The sequence below is a fragment of the Oncorhynchus nerka genome, linkage group LG24 (assembly GCF_034236695.1).
Source record: "Oncorhynchus nerka isolate Pitt River linkage group LG24, Oner_Uvic_2.0, whole genome shotgun sequence".
Lineage (NCBI taxonomy): Eukaryota > Metazoa > Chordata > Actinopteri > Salmoniformes > Salmonidae > Oncorhynchus > Oncorhynchus nerka.
This window is the reverse complement of record NC_088419.1, coordinates 59,733,592-59,759,240: the sequence shown is the minus strand read 5'-3', so window position 1 is coordinate 59,759,240 and position 25,649 is coordinate 59,733,592. Positions and strand designations below refer to the sequence as shown.

The 25,649-nt window shown below is 41.7% G+C and overlaps 3 protein-coding genes across 8 annotated transcripts in view; all 3 read left to right on the top strand.

The window, feature by feature from the left end:
• LOC115108321 (single-stranded DNA-binding protein 3) overlaps positions 1–3,255 on the top strand; it is a 106,260-nt gene extending 103,005 nt beyond the window's left edge. For both annotated transcript variants that reach the window (XM_029632510.2, XM_029632513.2), the window contains one exon: positions 42–3,255. In XM_029632510.2, the coding sequence (XP_029488370.1) occupies positions 42–203 (162 nt within the window). In that variant the 3' untranslated portion in view covers positions 204–3,255. The remainder of the gene's footprint in view (positions 1–41) is intronic.
• A 3,751-nt stretch (positions 3,256–7,006) lies between these two features.
• Positions 7,007–22,328, top strand: LOC115108320 (peptidyl-prolyl cis-trans isomerase FKBP8-like). 4 transcript variants are annotated; one of them, XM_029632507.2, is made up of 9 exons: positions 7,007–7,096; positions 7,581–7,827; positions 7,937–8,106; positions 8,319–8,407; positions 14,667–14,887; positions 19,306–19,478; positions 19,556–19,633; positions 21,068–21,202; positions 21,407–22,328. In XM_029632507.2, the coding sequence occupies exons 2-9, from the start codon at positions 7,581–7,583 to the stop codon at positions 21,491–21,493; spliced, it is 1,200 nt and encodes a 399-aa protein (XP_029488367.1). In that variant the 5' UTR covers positions 7,007–7,096; the 3' UTR covers positions 21,494–22,328. The 4 variants fall into 4 exon arrangements, with proteins under 4 accessions (XP_029488367.1, XP_029488368.1, XP_029488369.1 ...); XM_029632508.2 differs by lacking the exon at positions 21,407–22,328 and having other exon boundaries at positions 19,736–21,162; XM_029632509.2 differs by lacking the exon at positions 21,407–22,328 and having other exon boundaries at positions 19,716–21,162.
• An 876-nt stretch (positions 22,329–23,204) lies between these two features.
• Positions 23,205–25,649, top strand: part of LOC115108317 (RNA polymerase II elongation factor ELL-like) — a 43,303-nt gene continuing 40,858 nt past the window's right edge. The window contains exon 1 of one of the 2 annotated variants that reach the window (XM_029632506.2): positions 23,205–23,394. In XM_029632506.2, the coding sequence (XP_029488366.1) occupies positions 23,260–23,394 (135 nt within the window). In that variant the 5' untranslated portion in view covers positions 23,205–23,259. The remainder of the gene's footprint in view (positions 23,395–25,649) is intronic. The other variant, XM_029632505.2, reaches the window with a different exon arrangement.

Genomic DNA, 25,649 nt, shown 5'->3' with positions numbered 1-25,649 from the left:
CCGTCCCGTCCCTCCCCCGGATGGCGTGCTGTGTTTTGCAGCCCCCCGGGATGTCACTGGAGCGCAGGACTCCCATCAAGATCACCCATCCCAGTGTGTGCAAAGTGGGGCTTCTGAGCAGGAAACAGTCTCAGAGGCACAGGAAGAGCCAGCTCAGTGACTCTCCCTCTCCGCCTGGTTTCCTCACAGGCCCAGGACAGTGAGAGTGGGGGACTCTGCAGGAACCCTCCTCAGCAACAGTTCTCTCAGCATCAAGGCTGGTGGCTCCACTCTACTTTATCATGTTATTATTTGTTTGTTCAAATGTTGTTTTTGCATGCAGCAGTTGTGAGGTTTGAGGCTCACCTTCATTCAGTTAATGTGTCCTTGTTTTGAAATGAAAAGCTTAACTGCTGATGCATTAAGGGCAAGAACAGTTTATATGTTTGTATTTTATTAATAATAATGATATCATTTTCATAATTGATATTGTTATTATGATGTAGTTATCATTTCCTGTTAAGGGCACATTGTATCTCAACAACATCGACAACAGAATAAGCACACACTCAAAAAATGCACAATGACACTTCTGTTTACATGATTTTAGGTATTTGATGTTTCTTGTTAGTTTTTTTTTTGTCTCAACGCCCTACGCATACCTCTCTGTTCTTCGCAGAACTTGTAGCCGATGTCTTTACTACCAGAAAACCATGGCACCAAAATGTAAACAGTCAAGCAGAGTGCGATAGGAGTACAAGAATAGCTGTTCACCTGCTTGACATCACTCATCTAGGAATGATCCTTCCTGACACTCCCATCCATGTTATCACTGGAGTTCCCCAAAACGTCAATGTGAAAATGGAGGCGATATCAGAAACTTCTTTATCCTTTGGTACTCTAGTCTGTCAGTCTTCTACATGTCTGGTCACACGTACCCCTCCCAAAATGTTGAGTCAGTGTATATAACTGTTTGTTCAGGCTTGTTGCATTACTGTGCAAAGATGGACTGATCAAATGTAATTTGGACAATTGCTAATTCTACTTTCAGTTCAGGCGGCTTTGAACATGTATTATTCTGTCTTGCGACCTGTGTCCTTCCAATTCAGTAAAGACGGAAAGGGTTTTACAGACCCTCTATGTTCTTCTATGGATTTGCTCTTGCCTGTAAATACAACATATTTAGCTTGTATTGTGGTTGTTTATTTGTTGTTTTGATATACAACTTGTCTGTGAATCCTGAAAGTGGATCCTTCTCCTCCTGCATTGCTTTGACTGTTACCCTGCATACAATCTCCAGGCTCAATCTTTATTTACTGATTGTCATACAGGCCACTTGCTATCGGTTTTCATGCCGTTGTTGGTGTACAAACCTCCATCTGCTTCCTTCCAGTTAGAGTTGACCTCACAGATCCTTATGATCCGGTGTCTGACCCCTCTCACATGCAACCATAGTTTAGAGAGGGGCCAACTCCACAGAGCTCCCATCCACCTGTTCCCTCTGGGTCTGGGCTTGTCCATGGGCTGCTAGATCCTGGGTATGGGGTGGCTGTAGCACCACTGGTGATGGGAGTGTGAAATGACTGGAGTGACTGCACAGTGTGGCTTAATTCACTCTCCCGCTACAAGAAAGGAGTGCTCTATAGAACCGAGTAGCTTTTAGTGCACCTACTCACACTTGAATATGTACTTTGAGAAATGAGAGAATTCCACCTGGTTGGACTGAATTGTGAGTCAAACGATGTCTTTTATTCTAGTTTTTTGTTTTTGTTTTAATTTCTATGAAGTCTATTCAAGAAATTGTGTGCAAAAAAGGCCATAGAATATCTACACCTAAGGAGTGAATTGACCCAAGGCTGTTCCTCAAACTTTCATGTGATTTTCTTGTGTGTTGTGCTAAGCGGCAGATACCGTTTATTTCAAAAAAGTCATTTTTCAACAAGCTACATATTTCTGTTCTTATTTAATATCATTCTGGCCTCTGTCTGTGATTGGTCTTTTGCCAGTGACCTTGCTATAGTGTTGGCAGATACGTTATGGAGTAGCTTGGATTCAGAGCTGAACAGGGACATCTTCTGGGTAAGTTGTTTTGAGGAACGACTAACTCCAGTGTTCCTCTAGCAGACTGACTGGCACACAGCCCTCTGTCCCCCACCCGCCCCCTACAGCCCCATCCTCACACTCTTGAGCCCTCCTTTCCTTTAATTTCCTTTTTTGTAAATACTGTATAATGCATTTTGATATCATTGACATGTTTTGATATGTCAGTCACTACCAATGTATACAGCTGAAAGTAAATTATAAATGACCTGTCCATGTTTTCATAATAAAGAGACGATGTGCTGGACATTTTGATTGGCCAAAACAAAATTGTGGTAAAAATGAAATATGCATGTAAATTTACTTGAACATGTGAACATACAGTAACTGCACCCTAAACACTTATTTCTGGTCGGGATACATATGTGAAAATAAACTGTCATCCATTTAGCTGGGTTTGAGGAGTCGTTTTATTATCTTGTAAGGACCGAGAGGGCGGTGAAGGGGATGTATGATGTCAATGATGCTGTTTATTCTTGCAATTGGAGCGTCCTCACTCTGTCCTTGTCTTCTATTACCAATAGAAATCATCTCAAATGGTTTCTAAGAATGGTTATTGCCTACTCAAAAGGCCATCGTCTCATTAAAACATGTGACCACCTATTATTACAGTTTTTAATATGAAGGATTTTTATCAATTTAAGAACTTTAAAAAGGAAAACATACTTAATGTCATTTTAAATTAAAGAATAGATCAAAAGTAATGCTTATGCGGAAAAACTGTGTCCTTGCTATTCACTCCTGATGAAATAGCGTTGTATATATTGATTCTCACTGATCCTCTCTCAGTCCTCTGTGTATAACAATTGTTGGCCATCTCTGTACTTCTATTGTGATGTATAATACTGTAACATTAGGAAGATTTGCGGGTGATGGGATGGTTGTGTGGGACAGGGGTCAAGGGGAGGGGATATAAATATTATCCTGTACCGTTCATTGTCCTTTCTGATGACATGGCAGTATTCTATATGAAGCAGTCTGTCCCTTGGGTTTGCTTTGTATTTCATAGTAGGATAGTTCAGATCTTGTCTTAGGGAGTTAGGTGTCTTGTGTAGGTAATAAATATGTCCTTTGTATGTTTCTTTATATTGTAAAGTTTCTTTAGACTGAAAGAAAAATGAATAATTTGCTTATCAAAAAAGAAACTGCATCAATAATAAATGTAATTTGATTTTTCCTCGTTGTTCGAGTCTTTTTTCTGTGCACATCTGATCATCAGTGTGTATTTATTTTATTAATTGACACTTCACACAGCCTGACGCTTTTCAAACTTTTGTAAGGACATCATAAAATATGACCGCTCATTTGAGAATAATGTATCCATTAAGAGAATAAAAAGTGATTAATCTCCCAAAGTATCATATACTTGTACTGTAAGACAGTAATAATAATTTACTAAATTATAAATAAATGTGTGGTTTGAACCTATTCCGGTGTTTTTGGCAAACATATAAATTAATTCAGTATTTTTTTTTTTAACCAATTATTTATATATACACTAGATGACTACTGGGTGCTGTTTTGAAGCCGCCGCGCCTCCATCTTGGCACTCCCCCATGATTGTAGCTTTTGGGAAGCTATACGCAGTAAGAACCAAGGTGTGGTATATGTAAGTAAGACCCGAGGTGTGGTATATGTAAGTAAGACCCGAGGTGTGGTATATGTAAGTAAGACCCGAGGTGTGGTATATGTAAGTAAGACCCGAGGTGTGGTATATGTAAGTAAAACCCGAGGTGTGGTATATGTAAGACCCGAGGTGTGGTATATGTAAGTAAGACTAGAGGTGTGGTATATGTAAGTAAAACCCGAGGTGTGGTATATGCAAGTAAGACCCGAGGTGTGGTATATGTAAGTAAAACCCGAGGTGTGGTATATGTAAGTAAAACCCGAGGTGTGGTATATATAAGTAAAACCCGAGGTGTGGTATATATAAGTAAGACCCGAGGTGTGGTATATATAAGTAAAACCTGAGGTGTGGTATATGTAAGTAAGACCCGAGGTGTGGTATATGTAAGTAAGACCCGAGGTGTGGTATATGTAAGTAAGACCCGAGGTGTGGTATATGTAAGTAAGACCCGAGGTGTGGTATATGTAAGTAAGACCCGAGGTGTGGTATATGTAAGTAAGACCCGAGGTGTGGTATATGTAAGTAAGACCCGAGGTGTGGTATATGTAAGTAAGACCCGAGGTGTGGTATATGTAAGTAAAACCCGAGGTGTGGTATATGCAAGTAAGACCCGAGGTGTGGTATATGTAAGTAAGACCCGAGGTGTGGTATATGTAAGTAAGACCCGAGGTGTGGTATATATAAGTAAGACCCGAGGTGTGGTATATATAAGTAAGACCCGAGGTGTGGTATATATAAGTAAGACCCGAGGTGTGGTATATGTAAGTAAGACCCGAGGTGTGGTATATGTAAGTAAAACCCGAGGTGTGGTATATATAAGTAAGACCCGAGGTGTGGTATATATGAGTAAGACCCGAGGTGTGGTATATATAAGTAAGACCCGAGGTGTGGTATATGTAAGTAAGACTAGAGGTGTGGTATATATAAGTAAGACCCGAGGTGTGGTATATATAAGTAAGACCCGAGGTGTGGTATATATAAGTAAGACCCGAGGTGTGGTATATATAAGTAAGACCCGAGGTGTGGTGTATATATAAGTAAAACCCGAGGTGTGGTATATGTAAGTAAGACCCGAGGTGTGGTATATGTAAGTAAGACCCGAGGTGTGGTATATATAAGTAAGACCCGAGGTGTGGTATATGTAAGTAAGACTAGAGGTGTGGTATATGTAAGTAAAACCTGAGGTGTGGTATATATAAGTAAGACCCGAGGTGTGGTATATGTAAGTAAGACCCGAGGTGTGGTATATATAAGTAAGACCCGAGGTGTGGTATATATAAGTAAGACCCGAGGTGTGGTATATGTAAGTAAGACCCGAGGTGTGGTATATATAAGTAAGACCCGAGGTGTGGTATATATAAGTAAGACCCGAGGTGTGGTATATGTAAGTAAGACTAGAGGTGTGGTATATGTAAGTAAAACCCGAGGTGTGGTATATGTAAGTAAGACCCGAGGTGTGGTATATGTAAGTAAGACCCGAGGTGTGGTATATGTAAGTAAAACCCGAGGTGTGGTATATATAAGTAAGACCCGAGGTGTGGTATAAGTAAGACCCGAGGTGTGGTATATATAAGTAAGACCCGAGGTGTGGTATATGTAAGTAAGACTAGAGGTGTGGTATATGTAAGTAAGACCCGAGGTGTGGTGTATATATAAGTAAAACCCGAGGTGTGGTATATATAAGTAAGACCCGAGGTGTGGTATATATAAGTAAAACCCGAGGTGTGGTATATGTAAGTAAGACTAGAGGTGTGGTATATATAAGTAAGACCCGAGGTGTGGTATATATAAGTAAAACCCGAGGTGTGGTATATGTAAGTAAGACTAGAGGTGTGGTATATATAAGTAAGACCCGAGGTGTGGTATATATAAGTAAAACCCGAGGTGTGGTATATATAAGTAAGACCCGAGGTGTGGTATATATAAGTAAAACCCGAGGTGTGGTATATGTAAGTAAGACTAGAGGTGTGGTATATATAAGTAAGACCCGAGGTGTGGTATATATAAGTAAAACCCGAGGTGTGGTATATATAAGTAAGACCCGAGGTGTGGTATATATAAGTAAAACCCAAGGTGTGGTATATATAAGTAAGACCCGAGGTGTGGTATATATAAGTAAAACCCGAGGTGTGGTATATGTAAGTAAGACTAGAGGTGTGGTATACACCAAACATTATTAAATACATGTAATTTTGTCCTTTATTTAGATTTATTTAAAATACTGTTCAATTCCATTCATTCCTATGGAGGACTGCTTCTTCGTGTTGGCTTAACCTGTTGTGACGTTTTGATAACTGTAAATCTCTCTAGGACAAGGTAACTTTTAACAATATATTCACCTGTATATACCCCCCAAAACTTAAATGCGGCAGGTAGCCTAGTGGTTAGAGTGTTGGATCAGTAAATGAAAGGTTGCTGGCTCTAATCCCCGAACTGACAAGGTAAAAGTCTGTCGTTCAGGGGCAGAACAAGCCTACCACTGTTCCCCGGTAGGCTGTCAATGTACATTTGTTCTTAACTGACTTTCCTAGATAAAGAAAGGTTAAATAAACATTTTGAAAATATATATGTAAATAGCTGCTGATATGGCTATCATAAAGAACTACAAATGCCATGATGAGACTGCTGAATCGAGGTAAAGGTAAACTATTAACTATCTAATGCTAGCTAAACATAGTAATGAAGAAATTGGCACCATTTCTTTAAATGGAGAATTCTGTGAACAGTCTTGTGCAAGTTTTTAATTGACACAATTCAATACCTGTTAGCAAAGGTGTCCTGACGTGCAGGAGCTTGCATGGATTTGTAGTTTTGCATGATGTCTACTTTAACGCTAATTAACATTTTCGAATCAAATTAAATAGAGCCGAATATATTGACAAAAGTCACCTTGTCTGAAAGCGATTTACGTGGTTATCAAAACCAGGGTAAGCCGACGTGAAACAGCCCTTAATTTAATTGTTTCAAAAATCCCCTATGGGAAACATTTATGGAACCATTTCCCTATTTGACCGCTAGGTTTTACGGGTAATATGACACCTCCACTGTGGGGTTCGATATGGTGACTGGTGGCTTCAAAGCCTCTCATTTGTCAATGCAGAGCATCAGCAATCCAGGGTTTATATCATTGGTTTGAACAGCCAATGAATATGTTTGACTCTCATCTGGATCTACCAATCGCGTGATCGCTTACAGAGGATGAGCCAATAGAAATAAAGGAACGATGTCAGGCCAAGTCTTCCTACGCCTGCTAAATTAGGTTATTTGTTTTAGGCCCAAGGTGAACTCAGGAAGGGTCTGCAATCGCATGACAGAAACATCAAGCAAAGCTAGCTATTGTCACAAACTCTTCGATCAGGCATTCTGTCCTTTTATCAAGCATATCATAAGGTAAGGGTACTCACTGTAGCATCGTTAAAATAAACATGAAGGACACAATTACAGAGGGGTAATTTTGTTTAAGATAGCAACTAACTAGCTATCCTTCTAGCAGGCAAGCTTGGTCGCTAGCTAACTCACAACAACAAACTTCTCAAAGTATTCGAAACACCCACTGAAATCCTGAACATGTATTGCTAACTAACTAAACTAGCTACTGTAGCAAGCTAGCTAACTGACTGTTTTCGAACGTTTTGTTTTGAAACGCAATGCGTCTTCACTGTTATGGTGACGAGCTAACATTACCAGACCCAGAATCATAGATGAATCTGGTCAAACCACAGCAATCCATTCTTTCTAAACAAGATGCACTGTATAATTCCAGTGTGTATAGCCAATAACACCCCTTTATTTGAAAGGCACAGTTTATGCTGTTTACCAAAACATGATTGTCTTTTCTCTGCTGTATTTCTAAATCACATTGACATTTCAACAGATGACTGACAAAGAGGAGGTGACTGGTGCAGGTGATAACCCACAGACGATTCTAACAGGGAAGAAGTCAGGGAAAGCATCGCTGCTGGACAGTGGGGAAGACTTTGAGATGTTGGATGATGATGAAATTGATGATGACCCTCCTCCTTTGGAAGATGCTGGGGGTGGGAAGAAGACTAAAAGGGAGCCTGCAGAGGACCAAGATGCTAGCCCTTCATCTCTAGTAGATGAGTGGATGGATATACTAGGTAACAAAATTACCCTTCTATTTACTATGGGTCAAAGAAAAAGGACAATGATCACGTATTGACAGTCGTCACCATTTGGTTAAGCTTATTCTCACTTATCTATTTGCAGGTAATGGCCAGCTAAGGAAGAAAGTTCTGCGGGCAGGGAATGGGCCAGACAGCAGGCCCACAAAAGGCCAGAATGTCGTGATTCACCTGAAGACTTCACTGGCTGATGGGACTCTTATAGAAGAGCAACCGGAGCTGTCTTTCACTCTGGGAGATGGTGATGTCATCCAGGTACATTCTACTTAGTATTTTAAGTGACGGCAAATCTGATCTGATTCTATACAATGCAGTGATGTGAGTAGATATGAGAAATGTAAATGGAACAAATGTATGTTTCAAGTTCAGTGTTGCTTTTATCCACCAGCAATGCCTCCAACTTTGATATTTGATTTAAGATGAGAAGTAGAACTATCAGGTTTTAACTCTTGTGTGCTTTCTCGCAGGCTCTGGATCTCACAGTGCAGCTCATGGAAATGGGGGAGACGGCCCTCGTCCAAGCCGACGCTAAATATGCATATGGTGCCCTGGGGAGGTATGGAGGGTTTCTTAATCTTGCTGGTTCTTTGTGGTTTCACTGGCATGTCTCGTTGCTGTTACCCAAACAAGCCATCTATTCTAAGATTGTAATTACCTATAAAGATAACTCTTCATGACGTCAAACTAGATATCATTAACCCTTGTGTCGTCTTAACATTCTGTATACTCCCCTTTTCCTAAGGGACAAAAAAAATGACCCGCCTTCACTAAACCCCTCAAATAAAGCAGCTTAATTGAATTTTAAACCCCAACTCTATTTTGCATGAAGAAACAACCTGTCATTCATCACAAACTTTGTGAATCTCTGGGTTTTCCCTCTTCACAATGCAGAAAGACTGCATTTAATCAGTGGACACCACTCGTTTTTATTACAACACCTGTCATAAGAGGTTTTTTATTATTATTGCTAAAGGTACTGCATAGGTGTAAACACATTTTTTTTTGCAAGAGATGGCACTTGTATAGCCTAAGAAAGTAGCAGAAATGTGCAGAAAGTAGTTTTGAATGCATTTTATTTAGGGAAACAATAAGTCTTGAACCTTTTTTGCAACATAATGATATATTCTTATATACTGTACAATGAGGAATTCAACTACATAATACATAGTCTTCTCCCATTTTTGGAACCATTGCCCTCACCTACAAGGTGTATAAACAACAACAATAAAATAAGGTAATAGATACACAACAAAAATGTGAAGAACATCAATCAACTCTAATTAGCACATGTGTGCAAGTGTGTGTGCATGGACTTTGCAGATGTATTTCTCACATGTGCAGCACATAGTATTTGTTTTACAGTCCTTCTTTGGGTGGCAGAATTGTCATCTCCTCATCTTGCCTGCTGCAGCCTCAGGCCAATATTCAGCCTCCTGAACAGCTTGATCTTGTTCCATATCACGAAGGCTTTGTATGAGGACACATCAATTATGTTATGGAAGATTTCCCGCTGGCCTCTAGTCATCATCCCCCTGCAGCTATAAGTTCCAATCACCTTGTCCAGGTTGTCCACGCCACCTTTGTTGTAGTCCAGGATGATGGCTGGCTTCCTGTCCTCACGATCACTGATCTCAGCCGTTTTGTGCAGTGTGCTCAGGAGGACCACATTATTGTTCCTCTTTGGGAGGTAGGAAACTAGTGGTGGTGAAGGCAAAATTTGATGAGAAGGCCTCTCTCCCCCTTGTTGCGAGGAGTGCAGGGGGGAACTCAGGATTGTTCTTTCTAACTGTGCCAACCATGGTGATCTTCCTCTTCAGGAGCTGCTGACTGAGTTCATAAGAGGTGATGAAATTGTCACACATGACATTGTTCCCCCTCAGTCCATCTGTCACATCAAGCACAACCCGCATCCCCTGGTTCTTCTCCGGGCCTCCGCTGGTTGGCTTCCCTGTGTAGACTAGCATCTTCCAAGCGTAGCTGGATTGTGTGTCACAGGCTACCCATATCTTGATGCTGTACTTTGCTGGGCATATACTGCTGGAAAGGACAGTGACCTTTTGACAAAAGAGATTAGTATCAGTGTCACAGAAAACAATCACATAAATCAGTGCTATTACAGCAATACATAATACAATTATCAGTGAAAATCACTTGCATTACAGATATGAAAATAAAAATGTACCTCTGAATGGAACCAGTTGCTCATCCACTGTTACTTCAGGCCCAGGGTTGTAGATGTATGGCAGACGCTCCCCCAACTTCTCCTAAACGTCTCTTATGGCCGCCAGTTTGTCTCCCGCACGTCTTGACTCACGGTTATCAAATCGTAGCATTCTTGAGAAAGTGTGAAAGACTTTCAGTGGCACGGAAAATCGCCCTTCCACTCTCGATCGCAGAGACTACATGTAGCCTCGCCTCTGGACCTATACACACCCGCTAAGATTAGCAGCCCTATGTAGGCACGCAGGTCAATCTCATCCATCCTTTTCCAGTTGTCTCCATATTTACGGGAACCCTCCATTTGTAATCTCCAGACTGATTTTTCTTTTTTTCGATGGCTGGTGTGGTGAACATGTAGAATGTTGAGGCAATGTCCTGGGCATATTTTGCTATTCTTTGACAAATGTCTCCTTCAGTTTGGGTATTTCTTCTTCATCTGAAGATGATGCATCGTGCTCTGGGTTGTATTATTCCCCATCTTCTTCAGACACCTCTTCTAAATCATTGTTCTCTTCTTCCTCCTGGACATCTGAAAACATCAGCTCTACGACCTGTTGTGCACTTATGGCTTCAGCAAAGAGAGAACTGAGGGGGGAGGGGGGGGGGGGGGGGGGGCGGGCTGTCGCCGTCATCTGCAGCACCTTCATAGCCTCTGACTGCATTCCACATTAGTAAACCATGTTTATTTTGTCTGTGAACTTGAATCATGTGGAGGGGAGATCCTGCACATGCACAAAGTTTTAATTTGGTCTGTGTGCTACTGATTTACCACAATCTAAATTTTGTGTGTGTTTTTGTGGTGTAAATGATTTTAAAACTGCCGGGTCAAAAATAACCATAAGACAATCTTTGTACCCTGGTGGTGTACATCTTTAATGGAAACATAAACAGAGGCAACGTTTCACTTTTTCTAATGTTGGGGTCACTAGGAAAAGTGATCAAATTTCAAGTTGAAAAAATATAATTTAGGGGGATTTCTCTGTTAACCTTTCTAGGGCTCGACAACATTCCGCTGAAAAGGCAGCGCGCAAAATTCAAAAACATTTTTTTGTAAATATGTCACACATTAACAAGTCCAATACAGCAAATGAAAGATAAACATCTTGTTAATCTACCCATCGTGTCCGATTAAAAAATGCTTTACAGCAAAAGCACAACATGATTATGTTGGGTCAGAGTCAAGTCACAAAAACACACACAGCCATTTTCCAGCCAAAGGTAGGAGTCACAAAAATCAGAAATATAGATCAAATGAATCACTAACCTTTGATCTTCATCAGATGACACTCCTAGGACATCATGTTACACAATACATGTATGTTTTGTTCGGTAAATGTGCATATTTATATCCAAAAATCTCAGTTTACATTGGCGCGTTACGTGCAGTAATGTTTTGATTCCAAAACATCCGGTGATTTTGCAGAAATACTCATAATAAACATTGATAAAAGATGCAATTGTTATTCACAGAATTAAAGATAGACTTCTCCTTAATGCAACCGCCGTGTCAGATTTTTTAAAAACTTGACGGAAAAAGCATAATCTGAGAACGGCGCTCAGAACCCAAAACAGCCAGAGGAATATCCGCCATTTTGGCGTCATCAGAAGCTAGAAAAAACACAATATTCACTTATCTTTGATCTTCATCAGAAGGCACTCCCAGGAATCCCAGTTTGACAATAAATGACTGATTTGTTCCATAAAGCCCATCATTTAGCCACTTGTTAGCGTGTTCAGGCCAGTAATCCATCTTCGCGAGGCGTGAGCACTTCCTCCAGACAAACTCAATGTTCCGTTACAGTCCGTAGAAACAAGTCAAATGATGTATGCAATCAATCTTTAGGATGTTTTTAACATAAATCAGCAATCAGGTTCCAACCGGAGAATTTCATTGTCTGAAGAAAAGCATTGGAACGAGAGCAAACTCTGTCGGGAGCGCGCGTCATGAGACCGAGTCTCTCAGCCAGACCACTCACTCAAAGAGCTATTATGACCCCCTCCTTTATTGTAGAATCCTCAAACCAGTTTCTAAAGACGGTGACATCTAGTGGAAGCCCTAGGAAGTGCATAATTTATATCACTGGGATTTCAATAGGCACTGTTTTGAAAATCGATTTCACTTCCTGTTTTGTGATACTCAGACATCATTCAAACAGTTTTAGAAACTTCAGTGTTTTCTATCCAATACTAATAATAATATGCATATATTAGCATCTGGGACAGAGTAGGAGGCAGTTCAGTCTGGGTACGCTATTCATCCAAAAGTGAAAATACTGCCCCCTATCCCAAGAAGGTTAACCTGTTACTCCTACCCCCTACTTTTTCGAACATTCTGTTAAAAATCGCGCAACATTTCAGCGCCCTGCTACTCATGCCAGGAATATAGTATATGCATATGATTAATATGTGTGGATAGAAAACACTCAGACGTTTATAAAACTGGTTAAATCACGGCTGTGACTATAACAGAACGTGCGTTTCATCGAAAAGCGCAGGAAAATCTGATCACTGAAAATGGGAAAATATATCCATGCGCCACTAGAACATATTGTTGAATGTGAACCCATTAAATGGGGCCGAGGTTGCAATACCTACAGCTTCCACACGATGTCAACAGTCTTGTCATTTGCCTACGATTTGTTTCTTGGTCAAACGGACACGAGGCAGTGCATTTCTTCCGGTCTCTGACCGGATATTTTGGTTGAGATTTACCCGGACATTATTTCCAGACGTACAGCTATAGAATATACATCGCCTCGTGATCAATTTGATCGATTATTAACGTTTACTAATACCTAAAGTTGCATTACAAAAGTATTTCGAAGTGTTTTGTGAAAGTTTATCGTCGACTTTTTTAATTTAAAAAAATGACGTTACGTTATAAAACGCTATTTTTTTCCTTGATCACACAGTCTTCATAGATCGATATCTAGGCTATATATGGACCGATTTAATCGAAAAAAAAGACCCAATAGTGATGTTTATGGGACATCTAGGAGTGCCAACAAAGAAGATGGTCAAAGGTAATGAATGTTTTATATTTTATTTGTGCGTTTTGTGTAGCGCCGACTATGCTAATTATTTTGTTTACGTCCCCTGCGGGTCTTTTGGGGTGTTACATGCTATCAGATAATAGCTTCTCATGCTTTCGCCGAAAAGCATTTTAAAAATCTGACTTGTTGCCTGGATTCACAACGAGTGTAGCTTTAATTCAGTACCCTGCATGTGTATTTTAATGAACGTTTGAGTTTTAACGAGTGCTATTAGCATTTAGCGTAGCGCATTTGCATTTCCAGATGTCTAGATGGGACGCCTGCGTGTCGGGTAGGAGCAAGGGGTTAACCTGTTGCGACGAGCAATCCCGTATCCGGGAGCGTAATTATAGCCTCAAGCTCATTACCATAACGCAACGTTAACTATTCATGAAAATCGCAAATGAAATTAAATAAATATATTGGCTCACAAGCTTAGCCTTTTGTTAACAACACTGTCATCTCAGATTTTCAAAAAATGCTTTTCAACCATAGCTACACAAGCATTTGTGTAAGAGTATTGATAGCTAGCATAGCATTAAGCCTAGCATTCAGCAGGCAACATTTTCACAAAAACAAGAAAAGCATTCAAATAAAATCATTTACCTTTGAAGAACTTCGGATGTTTTCAATGAGGAGACTCTCAGTTAGATAGCAAATGTTCTGTTTTTCCAAAAATATTATTTGTGTAGGAGAAATCGCTCCGTTTTGTTCATCACGTTTGGATAAGAAGAAAAAAACGAAAATTCAGTCATTACAACGGCAAACTTTTATCCAAATTAACTCTATAATATCGACAGAAATATGGCAAACGTTGTTTAGAATCAATCCTCAAGGTGTTTTTCACATATCTATTCATGATAAATCACTCGTGGCAGTTTGGTTTCTCCTCTGAACAAAATTTAAAAATGCACGCACCTGGAGATTACGCAATAGTTTCGACGGAGGACACCGAGCGGACACATGGTAAATGTAGTTTCTTATGGTCGATTTTCCAATGATATGCCTACAAATACGTCACAATGCTGCAGACACCTTGGGGAAACGACAGAAAGTGTAGGCTCATTCCTTGCGCATTCACAGCCATATAAGGAGACATTGGAACACAGCGCATTCAAAATCTGGCTCACTTCCTGTATGAAATTTCATCTTGGTTTCACCTGTAGCATTAGTTCTGTGGCACTCAGACAATATCTTTGCAGTTTTGGAAACGTCAGTGTTTTCTTTCCAAAGCTGTCAATTATATGCATAGTCGAGCATCTTTTCGTGACAAAATATCTTGTTTAAAACGGGAACGTTTTTCATCCAAAAATGAAATACTGCCCCCAGAGGTTCAATAGGTTAAACAGTGGTGGGTCATTTTTTTTACACTTAAGACAACACAAGGGTTAACTTGTGTTCCTCTTAATGGGAGCTAAACTCCTCAGCACTCTTCCCTTTTTTAAGAAAGAGCTGTGAGTGGAATGCTGCTGTCTTGAGCTCACTGCTTATAGTACACGACCTGACTTTGCTCTTTGATTGTGTGCTCCCTGCCCTGGCCTCCACCACTGTCTCTACTGGCAGCCTTGCCCCTGAGGTGCTTCCCAGTGCTGATCTGGCCCTGGAGGTACAGCTGCTGGATGCCACTGAGGCCCCCGACCTTGAGCTCCTCTCCCCCCAGGAGAGGGTTGCCCTGGCTGGGCAGAAGAGGGAGAGGGGGAATGTCTACTACCAGAGAGGAGACTACGCCTTCGCTGTAAACTCTTATGGCTTTGCCCTGCAGATCACAGAGTCCAGCTCTAAAGGTGACCGTAGTGACAGATTTTTTTTTTGTTATTTGCGAAAGCACTGTTTTTGGATGGGCCTTGGCATAAGGCTCCCTGGAATTTACTAATCAAATCAAATGTATTTATATAGCCCTTCTTACATCAGCTGATATATCAAAGTGCTGTACAGAAACCCAGCCTAAAACCCCAAACAGGTGCAGCTGTGGCTTGGAAGCACGGTGGCATGGAAAAACTCCCTAGAAAGGCCGAAACCTAGAGCGGAACCAGGCTATGAGGGGTGGCCAGTCCTCTTCTGGCTGTGCGGGGTGGAGATTATAACAGAACATGGCCAAGATGTTAAAATGTTCATAAATGACCAGCATGGTCAAATAATAGTAATCACAGTGGACAGGTCAGGGTTCCATAGCCGCAGGCAGAACAGTTGAAACTGGAGCAACAGCACGGCCAGGTGGACTGGGGACAACGAGTCATCAGGTCAGGTAGTCCTGAGGCATGGTCTTAGGGCTCAGGTCCTCCGAGAGATAGAATTAGAGAGAGCATACTTAAATTCACACAGGACCCCGGATAAGACAGGGGAAATACTCCAGATATAACAGACTGACCCTAGCCCCCTGACACAAACTACTGCAGCATAAATACTGGAGGCTGAGACAGGAGGGGTCACGAGACACTGTGGCACCATCCGATGATACCCCCGGACAGGGCCAAACAGGCAGGATATAACCCCACCCACTTTTCCAAAGCACAGCCCCCACACCACTAGAAGGATATCTTCAACCACCAACTTACCATCCTGAGACCAGGCTGAGTATAGCCCACAAAGATCTCCGCCACGGCACAACCCAAGGGGGGCGCCAACCCAGACAGGAAGACCACGTCAGTGACTCAACCCACTCAAGTGATGCACCCCTCCTAGGGACGGCATGGAAGAGCACCAGTAAGCCAGTGACTCAGCCCCTGTAATAGTCGTTAGAGGCAGAGAATCCCAGTGGAGAGAGGGGAACCGGCCAGGCAGAGGCAGCAAGGGCGGTTCGTTGCTCCAGTGCCTTTCCGTTCACCTTCACACTCCTGGGCCAGACTACACTCAATCATAGGACCCACTGAAGAAATGAGTCTTCAGTAAAGACTTAAAGGTTGAGACCGAGTCTGCGTTTCTCAGATGGGTAGGCAGACCATTCCATAAAAATGGAGTTCTATAGGAGAAAGCCCTGCCTCCAGCGGTTTGCTTAGAAATTCTAGGGACAATTAGGAGGCCTGCGTCTTGTGACCGTAGCGTACGTGTAGGTATGTACGGCAGGGCCAAATCGGAAAGATTGGTAGGAGCAAGCCCATTTAATACTTTAGTTTAGCAGTAAAACCCTAATCAGCCCTTGCCTTAACAGGAAGCAAGTTTAGGGTGGCTAACACTGGAGTAATATGATCAAATCTTTGGGTTCTAGTCAGGATTCTAGCAGCTGTATTTAGCACTAACTGAAGATTATTTAGTGCTTTATCAGGGTAGCGGGAAAGTAAAGCATTGCAGTAGTCTAACCTAGAAGTAACAAGAGCATGATTAATTTTTCTGCATAATCTGTGGACAAAATTTCTGATTTTTGCAATGTTACGTAAATGGAAAAAAGCTGTCCTTGAAACAGTCTTGATATGTTCGTCAAAAGAGAGATCAGGGTTCAGAGTAACGCCGAGGTCCTTCAGTTTTATTTGAGACGACTGTACAACCATCAAGATTGTCAGATTCAACAGAAGATCTCTGTTTCTTGGGACCTAGAACAAGCATCTCTGTTTTATCTGAGTTTAAAAGTAGAAAGTTGCAGCCATCCACTTCCTTATGTCTGAAACTCATGCTTCCAGCGAGGGCAATTTTGGGGCTTCACCATGTTTCATTGAAATGTACAGCTGTGTGCCATCTGCATAGCAGTGAAAGTTAACATTATGTTTTTGAATGACATCCCCAAGAGGTAAAATGTATAGTGAAAACAATAGTGGCCCTAAAACGGAACCTTGAGGAACACCGAAATTTACAGTTGATTTGTCAGAGGACAAACCATTCACAGAGACAAACTGATATCTTTCCAACAGATAAGCTCTAAACCAGGCCAGAACTTGTCCGTGTAGACTCATTTGGGTTTCCAATATCGCCAAAAGAATGTGGTGATCGATGGCATCAAAAGCAGCACTAAGGTCTAGGAGCACGAGGACAGATGCAGAGCCTCGGTCCGATGCCATTAAAATGTCATTTACCACCTTCACAAGTGCCGTCTCAGTGCTATGATGGGGTCTAAAACCAGACTGAAGCATTTCATATACATTGTTTATCTTCAGGAAGGCAGTGAGTTGCTGCGCAACAGCTTTTTCTTTAAAGTGTTGAGAGGAATGGGAGATTCGATATAGGCCGATAGTTTTTTATATTTTCTGGGTCAAAGTTTGGCTTTTTCAAGAGAGGCTTTATTACTGCCACTTTTAGTGCATTTGGTACACATCCGGTGGATAGAGAGCCGTTTATTATGTTCAACATAGGAGGGCCAAGCACAGGATGCAGCTCTTTCAGTAGTTTATTTGGAATAGGGTCCAGTATGCAGCTTGACGGTTTAGAGGCCATGATTATTTTCTTCATTGTGTCGATATAGTACTAAAACACTTGAGTGTCTCCCTTGGTCCTGGCAGAGTTGTGCAGACTCTGGACAACTGAGCTTTGGAGGAATACGTAGATTTAAAGAGGAGTCCATAATTTATTTTCTAATGATCATGATTTTTTTCCTCAAAGAAATTAATGAATTTATTACTGCTTAAGTGAAAGCCATCCTCTCTTGAGGAATGCTGCTTTTTAGTTAGCTTTGCGACAGTATCAAAAATAAATTTTGGATTGTTCATTTTTTCCTCAATTAAGTTGGAAAAATAGGATGATCGAGCAGCAGTGAGGGCTCTTCGATACTGCACGGTATTGTCTTTCCAAGCTAGTCGGAAGACTTCCAGTTTGGTGTGGCACCATTTCCGTTCCAATTTTCTGGAAGCTTGCTTCAGAGCTCGGGTATTTTCTGTTTACCAGGGAGCTAGTTTCTTATGACAAATGTTTTTAGTTTTTAGGGGTGCAACTGCGTCTAGGGTATTGGAGAAACATTAATAGCCACAAAATGTATTCCATGGGACAAAACTAGGTCCAGAGTATGACTGTGGCAGTGAGTAGGTCCGGAGACATGTTGGACAAAACCCACTGAGTCGATGATGGCTCCGAAAGCCTTTTGGAGTGGGTCTGTGGACTTTTCCATGTGAATATTAAAGTCACCAAAAATGTGAATATTATCTGCTATGACTACAAGGTCTGATAGGAATTCAGGGAACTCAGTGAGGAATGCTGTATATGGCCCAGGAGGCCTGTAAACAGTAGCTATAAAAAGTGATTGACTATGCTGCATAGATTTCATGACTAGAAGCTCAAAAGACAAAAACATTTTATTTTTTTTGTAAATTGAAATGAGCTATCATAAATGTTAGCAACACCTCCACCTTTGCGGGATGCGCGGGGGATATGGTCACTAACCAGGAGGTGAAGCCTTATTTAACACAGTAAATTCATCAGGCTTAAGCCATGTTTCAGTCAGGCCAATCACATCAAGATTATGATCAGTGATTAGTTCATTTACTATAACTGCCTTGGAAGTGAGGGATCTAACATTAAGTAATGGCAGGAATGGAGGTGGTCTTTATTCTAGTGAGATTGCTAAGGCGAACACCGCCATGTTTAGTTTTGCCCAACCTAGGTCGAGGCATAGACCGGTCTGAATGGGGATAGCTGAGCTGACTACACTGACTGTGCTAATGGCAGACTCCACTAAGCTGGCAGGCTGGCTAACAGCCTGCTGCCTGGCCTGCACCCTATTTCATTGTGGAGCTAGGGGAGTTAGAGCCATGTCTATGTTCTTAGATAAGATGAGAGCCCCCCTCCACCTAGGATGGAGTCCGTCACTCCTCAACAGGCCAGGCTTGGTCCTGTTTGTGGGTGAGTCCCAGAAAGAGGGCCAATTATCTACAAATTCTATCTTTTGGGAGGGGCAGAAAACAGCCATGAGAAAGTTGTCCGGCTGCGGGGACTGTCCGAGGGGATTTATACTATTATCTGTACTTACTGGTGGAACAGACGCTGTTTCAACCTTTCCTACACTGAAATTACCCTTGCCTAACGATTGCGTCTGAAGCTGGGCTTTCAGCTCAGCTATCCTCGCCGTAAGGCAATCTTTCTCTTGTATATTATGAGTACAGCGACTGCAATTAAACAAAAAATATAAACGGTTAGTAAAAACCGTGAAGTTGTCAGGTAGCAAGGTTGGAAACAAAACGCACAGCAGCACGTAAACAAGTCTGCAAGTTGTGACCTGAAATGATACGTATCAAACTAGGCGTCACGTGGCTCCAACTGATGGTGTGTGTGACTGCTGTTTCAGTGGACATTAGCCCGGAGGAAGAGGAGGAGCTGATGGACATTAAGGTGAAGTGTCTAAACAACATGGCAGCTGCCCAGCTCAAGTTGGATCACTACGAAGCAGCACTACGGTCCTGTGTTTCAGTGCTGGCCCACCAGCCAGACAACATCAAAGCCCTATTCCGCAAAGGCAAGGTAGGTATCACACAACTGAATGTGTGGATTTGAGTGTGCATGTCTGAAAGCATCACCATGGACTTCTGTATCTGTAGGTATTGGCCTTGCAAGGAGAATATGCTGACGCTATAAGGAATTTGAAGATGGCCCTGAAGTTGGAGCCAAGCAACAAGGTACTGCACTCAACATTCACAAAATCATTATTTAGAAAGATGTGGAATGAAAACAAATTCTCAGGACCACATGTTTTTGCAGTTCTTTCTGACATCCACCAGGTGGTGCCACATTCTCTAATATTGGTGATGAAGGAAACCAGGTGGACTGCAGACTCATCATTTTGGTGGATCTGATTTCGTGTTGTTGCTGTAAATAGGTTGGTTTATCGATGCCCAGGTGATATCTAAGCATTGCTTAGACATGTTGCTCCCTGCACAGGGAGAACCAGGGCGAACCACAGCGCGTTTGCTACTTGGACCATCTGCATGTTAATACTTAACACTCATGACCCCACCACCCCACTCACTCCTGCCGCCTCAGTATTTTTTCAGTCCAACACACCAATGTGAAATCATGCTCTGACAGAATGCCTTGTACAATTGTCCCATACAGTTTTTTTCTTCTTCTTGGACACTAATGTAGTGCATGAGTATGTTGGGCCGGTAGTTGTTCATATGTTGACATTTTCTATTAGCATTAGACAAGCTCTTGCATTCTGAACTGGGCTGCAGGGTGCACCACAGAGTTGGTTACACCATCTCAAGTGTGGCTCCCTGGGAATGTTTATGGTGGTGTTTTTGCTGAAGTGTTTTAGATTAGGAGCAGTAAACCATTACAAGTAGAATCTCAATGGTCTAGATTAGAAGATTGCATATTTATATGCAAAAATTGTGGTCCACTCCCTACTTTTAATTTGAAGGATGTTAGGGTTTTCTTGTCTGAATTCATTAATTTAATTAACACAATTTGCCTTTATCTTCTCAATACAAACGTTTTTGTAAAATGGGGAAAGATGACAAGAACTGCAGCAGTTATGTAATTTCTGTCCTCAAACATTACTATTGTCTACATGACCAGAAGTATCGGCTGATTTGAACATGGGAATGCCAAGGGGGGCCCTGTAGAAACCTGATATTGTGAAGCACCCATTTAATCTTGTCAGCAGTGAGAGATGAAACCCTAAGAGCGGAGACTTACCCAAACTCTCTACCCTCCTCTGTCCACAACACAGTGCTTGTAAGTGGCTCCTTGGAAGCTGTAATGGACATTTTGGCCAGTACTGTGAAAATGTCCTAAATTTCCCACTCACAAACCCTTGAGACGAATGACTAAGACTTGATATGAGGGGGCTGCCTCATGCAGGGAAGCTGTTAACTTACTACCCTTTTGTTGGCTGGATTTGTATTGGCATGAATATTCATTTTACAATAGCATCAATTGCTAATAATCAAGCCACCTGCAGTTAACAGAACACCTGACTATTATGGTGCATAGGGAATGGGTTGTCATCAGTGAGTGTGTTTTTATATACACAGGCTATGTGATTGTGGGAAGGGGGTAGAGTAGTACGCCTGCAGCTTATTCTCACACTTTGCTGTCTCCTGGGGTAGACCATCCACTCAGAACTCTCCAAGCTGGTGAAGAAGCACTCTGAGCAGAAAGGCGCCGAGCAGGCCATGTACAAGAAGATGCTAGGCAACCCAGGCAGCGGTGGCATGCAGAAACACCAGGCCAGATCATCATGGGTGAGACGGTCCTCACATGAGGCTTAACCTGCTCATGTCAACAAACTGATGCTAGCATAAAATGTTATTTGAACCCAGCTGGGGATCAGAAAAATATGTTTTGAGGTGTACATGGATGTCTTACCTTTTGAATGCATTTCAAAGTGAGGAAACAGTTTTCCAAGTCAACATAAAGCCTCACATTTTGTTTTCTTTTGTCCCCAGGATGTCAGCTGGAAATGGCTGTTCGGTGCCACGGCTGTAGCCATCGGAGGTGTCGCCTTGTCAGTTGTCATAGCTGCCAGAAATTAGATAAGACAAATACTTTTTCTGGTGATTGCCTGCACCCTCCACGGTGGGACCTCACAAAAAGCAACTGGATATCTGGCAGTGCCTGTTGGAACTGGTAAAAAAAAAAAAGTGGGAAGGAAATGGCTTTATCTGCCACAACCTTTAGTGTGACGGTCCATAAGTTTCTCACACTGTTCTGTCACTGCTTGGGAGAATTATGACAAATACTATACAATAAACATTTGTATATGAAAAGTACTTACCACTTTTTAAATGTGCATATGGCCATTTATTTCCAGAGACAAATTGTTAATTGCTCCTATATGGTAATGATTCTAAATATAAATTCAGCACTCTGAAATGAGAATTCTATGAATGATTGGTCAAAGTTATTTAAAATTAGCGAATGTGATATGGTCCTATATTTTTAAAGGATATGATTGTGCAATTATTTGCATTTTGCTTTTGCTCTTTTACTGGGACAGTGCCAATGATGGGTATGAGATGAATCTAGATGCTGTATTATCTGACCCTGGGATCCACACAGTCTTGGTCGACAGAAACTGTCACGTTCTTTTAAATGGCAGAAAGAAGGAACTCTTAAGTCAATGGAGAATAACTCACTTTTGATAATTCTGAGACATTTTGAAGGGTGTACCTTCTAAATCCAATTTTAGGTCAGTTTAACAAAACATCTAATTGATCATCTATCATTTTGTTAAATTCAGGATACTTGTTATATTCATGATATGTGTTATATAAGACAGTCAAGTGTTGCAGACATTGTTTGAGTTTCTCACATTCCTTTATTTGTTAATTTTGTATTTATTTCAATAAAAGTTTGTCAATTCTGGTACTATGAGCCACACCCTTTTTTGTATAATCAACCTTTTGGTATCTAATCTTTACGATGTCTTGTCACCCGTACAACTGTCAATCTCTGACAGGTTGGGAGCACTTCATCTGTTATTACAGTACATGGACTCAACGCCTACACACTTAAGTCAAATGAGAGCTTCTTACTGTCAAAGAAAGTAAATGGATTTATAGCACTACAGGAGGTAGAAAACACTGATTTTGTTTGTCTATTTTATATTTGACACTATGCTCCTTTTCAACATAAACAATATCTGTGTCAGAGGACAGGTACTCATTTGCTTAGAGCAAGGGGTGTCAAATTCATTCCGTTGAGGGCAGTGCTTTTTCTTTCAATTTGTGTCCAATTAAGCGCTATACAGCCAGGTGAGGGGAATTCTTAACTAATCCGTGATCTTAATTCATCAATCAAGTACAATGGAGCGACCCTCAGTGGAATGAGTTTGGATCTATTTTGCTGGTTGGCTTTACAGCTAGCAAACTAGAGCATTTCCTCATGTCCTATTTTTTTTTTGTTGTTGTACCAATTTGTTATTGACTGGACATTCCCAACTCATGGATTCAGTCAGACGTTGAGTAGTCCAGTGACCTAGTGTTTCCCTCTTTCTTGCAGATCTCTGGTGTGTATCATCTGTACCCTGGTAGCCACTGACTAGACATGTCTCATGTTTTTAATGATTCACATATTCTCAATGCCTCATATTTAAGTAAATAACCCGTTTATGATTAATCCTCTTTATACATGTGTCGACCTTATGTCACGTGGATATGTTTATATATAATTTATTTTCAATTTAACTTGTGACTTCATCACGCCATGCACGTACCATGAATATTCATTGTAAAGCTAAGGTTTGTGCGTTTACGACACTGTGCTGTTCGTGCGTGAGCGTGGAGGAAATGGTAGCAAGATGGCGGCGTTGAAGGAGGAGCAGTGCTACGGATTGTCCTGTGGACGAGTGAGCAATGGCAGTAATGTCTCCGTCTTTCACGTAAAACTCACTGACAGCGCCTTGAAAGCATTTGAAGGTTATCAGAGCAGCAAGGTAAGTTAACAACTCAAGTACATTATTTAACTTCAAGTTGGGTCTATTTTGCTGGGTGGCTGACAGAGCTAGCCGCTAGCAGTGGATATGGTAACGTTACTTCGCTGCCAAACCATGCCAGCTCAACTAGAACTAGCCAGCAAGCTTATTTGGTTCGATAGTCACTTAGCCAACGTTTAGCTATTTTATTTACATGAGTTAGATGGTAGTTCATTACTCACTAGAAAAGTTAGTTCTTTTAAGCTAAGCAACTGAGTTATAATTTTTATTTTTAATACAGGTTAACTTTTTTAAACCTTTACGTAGTGGCAAACGAGGCTGGTAACGTTAGCTGCCAATAATGCTTTTCAGATATAACACTAGCTAGCTTTATCCCGAAGGCTCGCTAACTCGCATAACAAGTGCTCTTGTCATCATAGCTGAATTCCTACCTATCTAGTTTGTCGTTACCACCACTAGTCGGAATCGATTAGTTAACGGTCAACTTAATTAACTCGCTAGGTAGCAAAGTAAGCTAGTTAGCCAACATTAACTAACCAACTTGTTACCTAGATTTGCTGTTAAACATTTTATTCGGGGTCTGTAATGGAGCTAGGGGCGAACGTCATAAAACCAACCATATATTGTATGTAGGTAACTGTTTTTAGCTAACTAGACCGCTAACGTTAGCGAGTGGTTTGAACAGGTAACTTGGCCAATCGATGCCATTTGGCAAAGTTTAGTAGCTAGCTAAGTTTGCTGAGTTAACATTAAACTCTGGCGAGCAATGTCATCAGCTAGCTACCTAGCCAGCTATGCATGAATTGTGATCCACAAGTAAAGTGCAATAAAAAATCCTTAGGTTACGTTGCTTTGCTCTGTTGCTTCTGGAAGTCCTGAAAAGTGAGTTTGGAGGCTAGCCATCAGTAGCCCAAAAACTGCAAGATCTAGCAGGACATTTTTCAGTTTAACCTCCCATTTACAGCGATTCCCATTTTTAAAAAGCTAGTAAATAATAATGTTCTTGAGGTGATGATAGTCAGTCATGGACTTGGCGAGTTATGTTAGCTAGCAATATAAAAGTTCCCCTCCCTACCGTTGATTCTACTCCTCCCTTGCTTGATTCTAATTGGTGAGCTGGCTGGCTGGCTCATTATATATTTGACTAAGAAAAGCCTGGTCATGCAAGCTAGCTACAGTATAACAAACTAATTTTATAGGTAGACTGGCAAGTGTTTTCATGATGGTCTTTAAATTAAGTTAGGGAAGAGGAAGTGCCCAACACAGCCAGTGATATTTGACGTCAGCTACCTACCCTGGTAACACTTAACAGTGTCCTTGATGTAGGTAATAAGAACATGGATGATATCCTGCTGTGCTCGTCTTTGAAGCACATTGCCTATTAGTATCACTAGGGTGGCTGGAGTCTTTGACCATTTTTAGGGCTTTCCTCTGACACCACCTGGTATAGAGGTCCTGGATGGCAGGAAGCTTGCCCCCAGTGATGTACGAGCAGTTGCCATACAAGGCACTGGTGCAGCTGGAAAACCTTTTGAGGATCTGAGGGCCCGTGCCAAATCCTTTGTCTCCTGAGGGGAAATAGGCTTTTGTCGTGCCTTCTTCAGGACTGTCTTGGTGTGTGTTGACCATGATAGTTTGATGTGGACACCAAGGAACTTGAAGCTCTCAACCTGCTCCACTACAGCCCAGTCTATGAGAATGGGGGCGTGCTCGGTCCTCCTGTAGTCCACAATCGTCTCCCTTGTCTTGATCATGTTGAGGGAGAGTTTGTTGTCCTGGCACCACACGGCCAGGCCGCAGACATGCTCCCTATATGCTGTCTCATCATTGTTGATCAGGCCTACCACTGTTGTGTCATCGGCAAACTTGATGATGGCGTTGGAGTAGTGCCTGGCCATGCAGTCACGAGTGAACAGGGAGTATAGGAGGGGACTGAGCACGCACTCCCGAAGGGCCCCTGTGTTGAGGATCAGCGTGGCAGATGTGTTGTTACCTACCCCTATCACCTGGTGATGGCCTGTCAGGAAGTCCAGAATCCAGTTTGAGGGAGGTGTTTAGTCCCAGGGTCCTTAGCTTAGTGACGAGTTTTGAGGACACTATGGTGTTGACTACAGCTCAGCATTCAATTAATAGCATTCTCACATAGGTGTTCCTTTTGTCCAGGTGGGAATGGGCAGTGTAGGGTGTGATAGAGATTGGGGCGGTATGCAAATGGGGGGGGTTAGAGTTTCTGGGTTTATCTGAGCTATGACCAG

Coding starts and splice junctions, on each gene's coding strand:
- LOC115108320 (XM_029632507.2), top strand. CDS start 7,581: ATGACTGACAAAGAGGAGGTGACTGGTGCAGGTGATAACCCACAGACG. Junction 19,479..19,555: donor CCCTATTCCGCAAAGGCAAG/GTAGGTATCACA, acceptor CTGTATCTGTAG/GTATTGGCCTTGCAAGGAGA. Junction 19,634..21,067: donor AGTTGGAGCCAAGCAACAAG/GTACTGCACTCA, acceptor CTCCTGGGGTAG/ACCATCCACTCAGAACTCTC.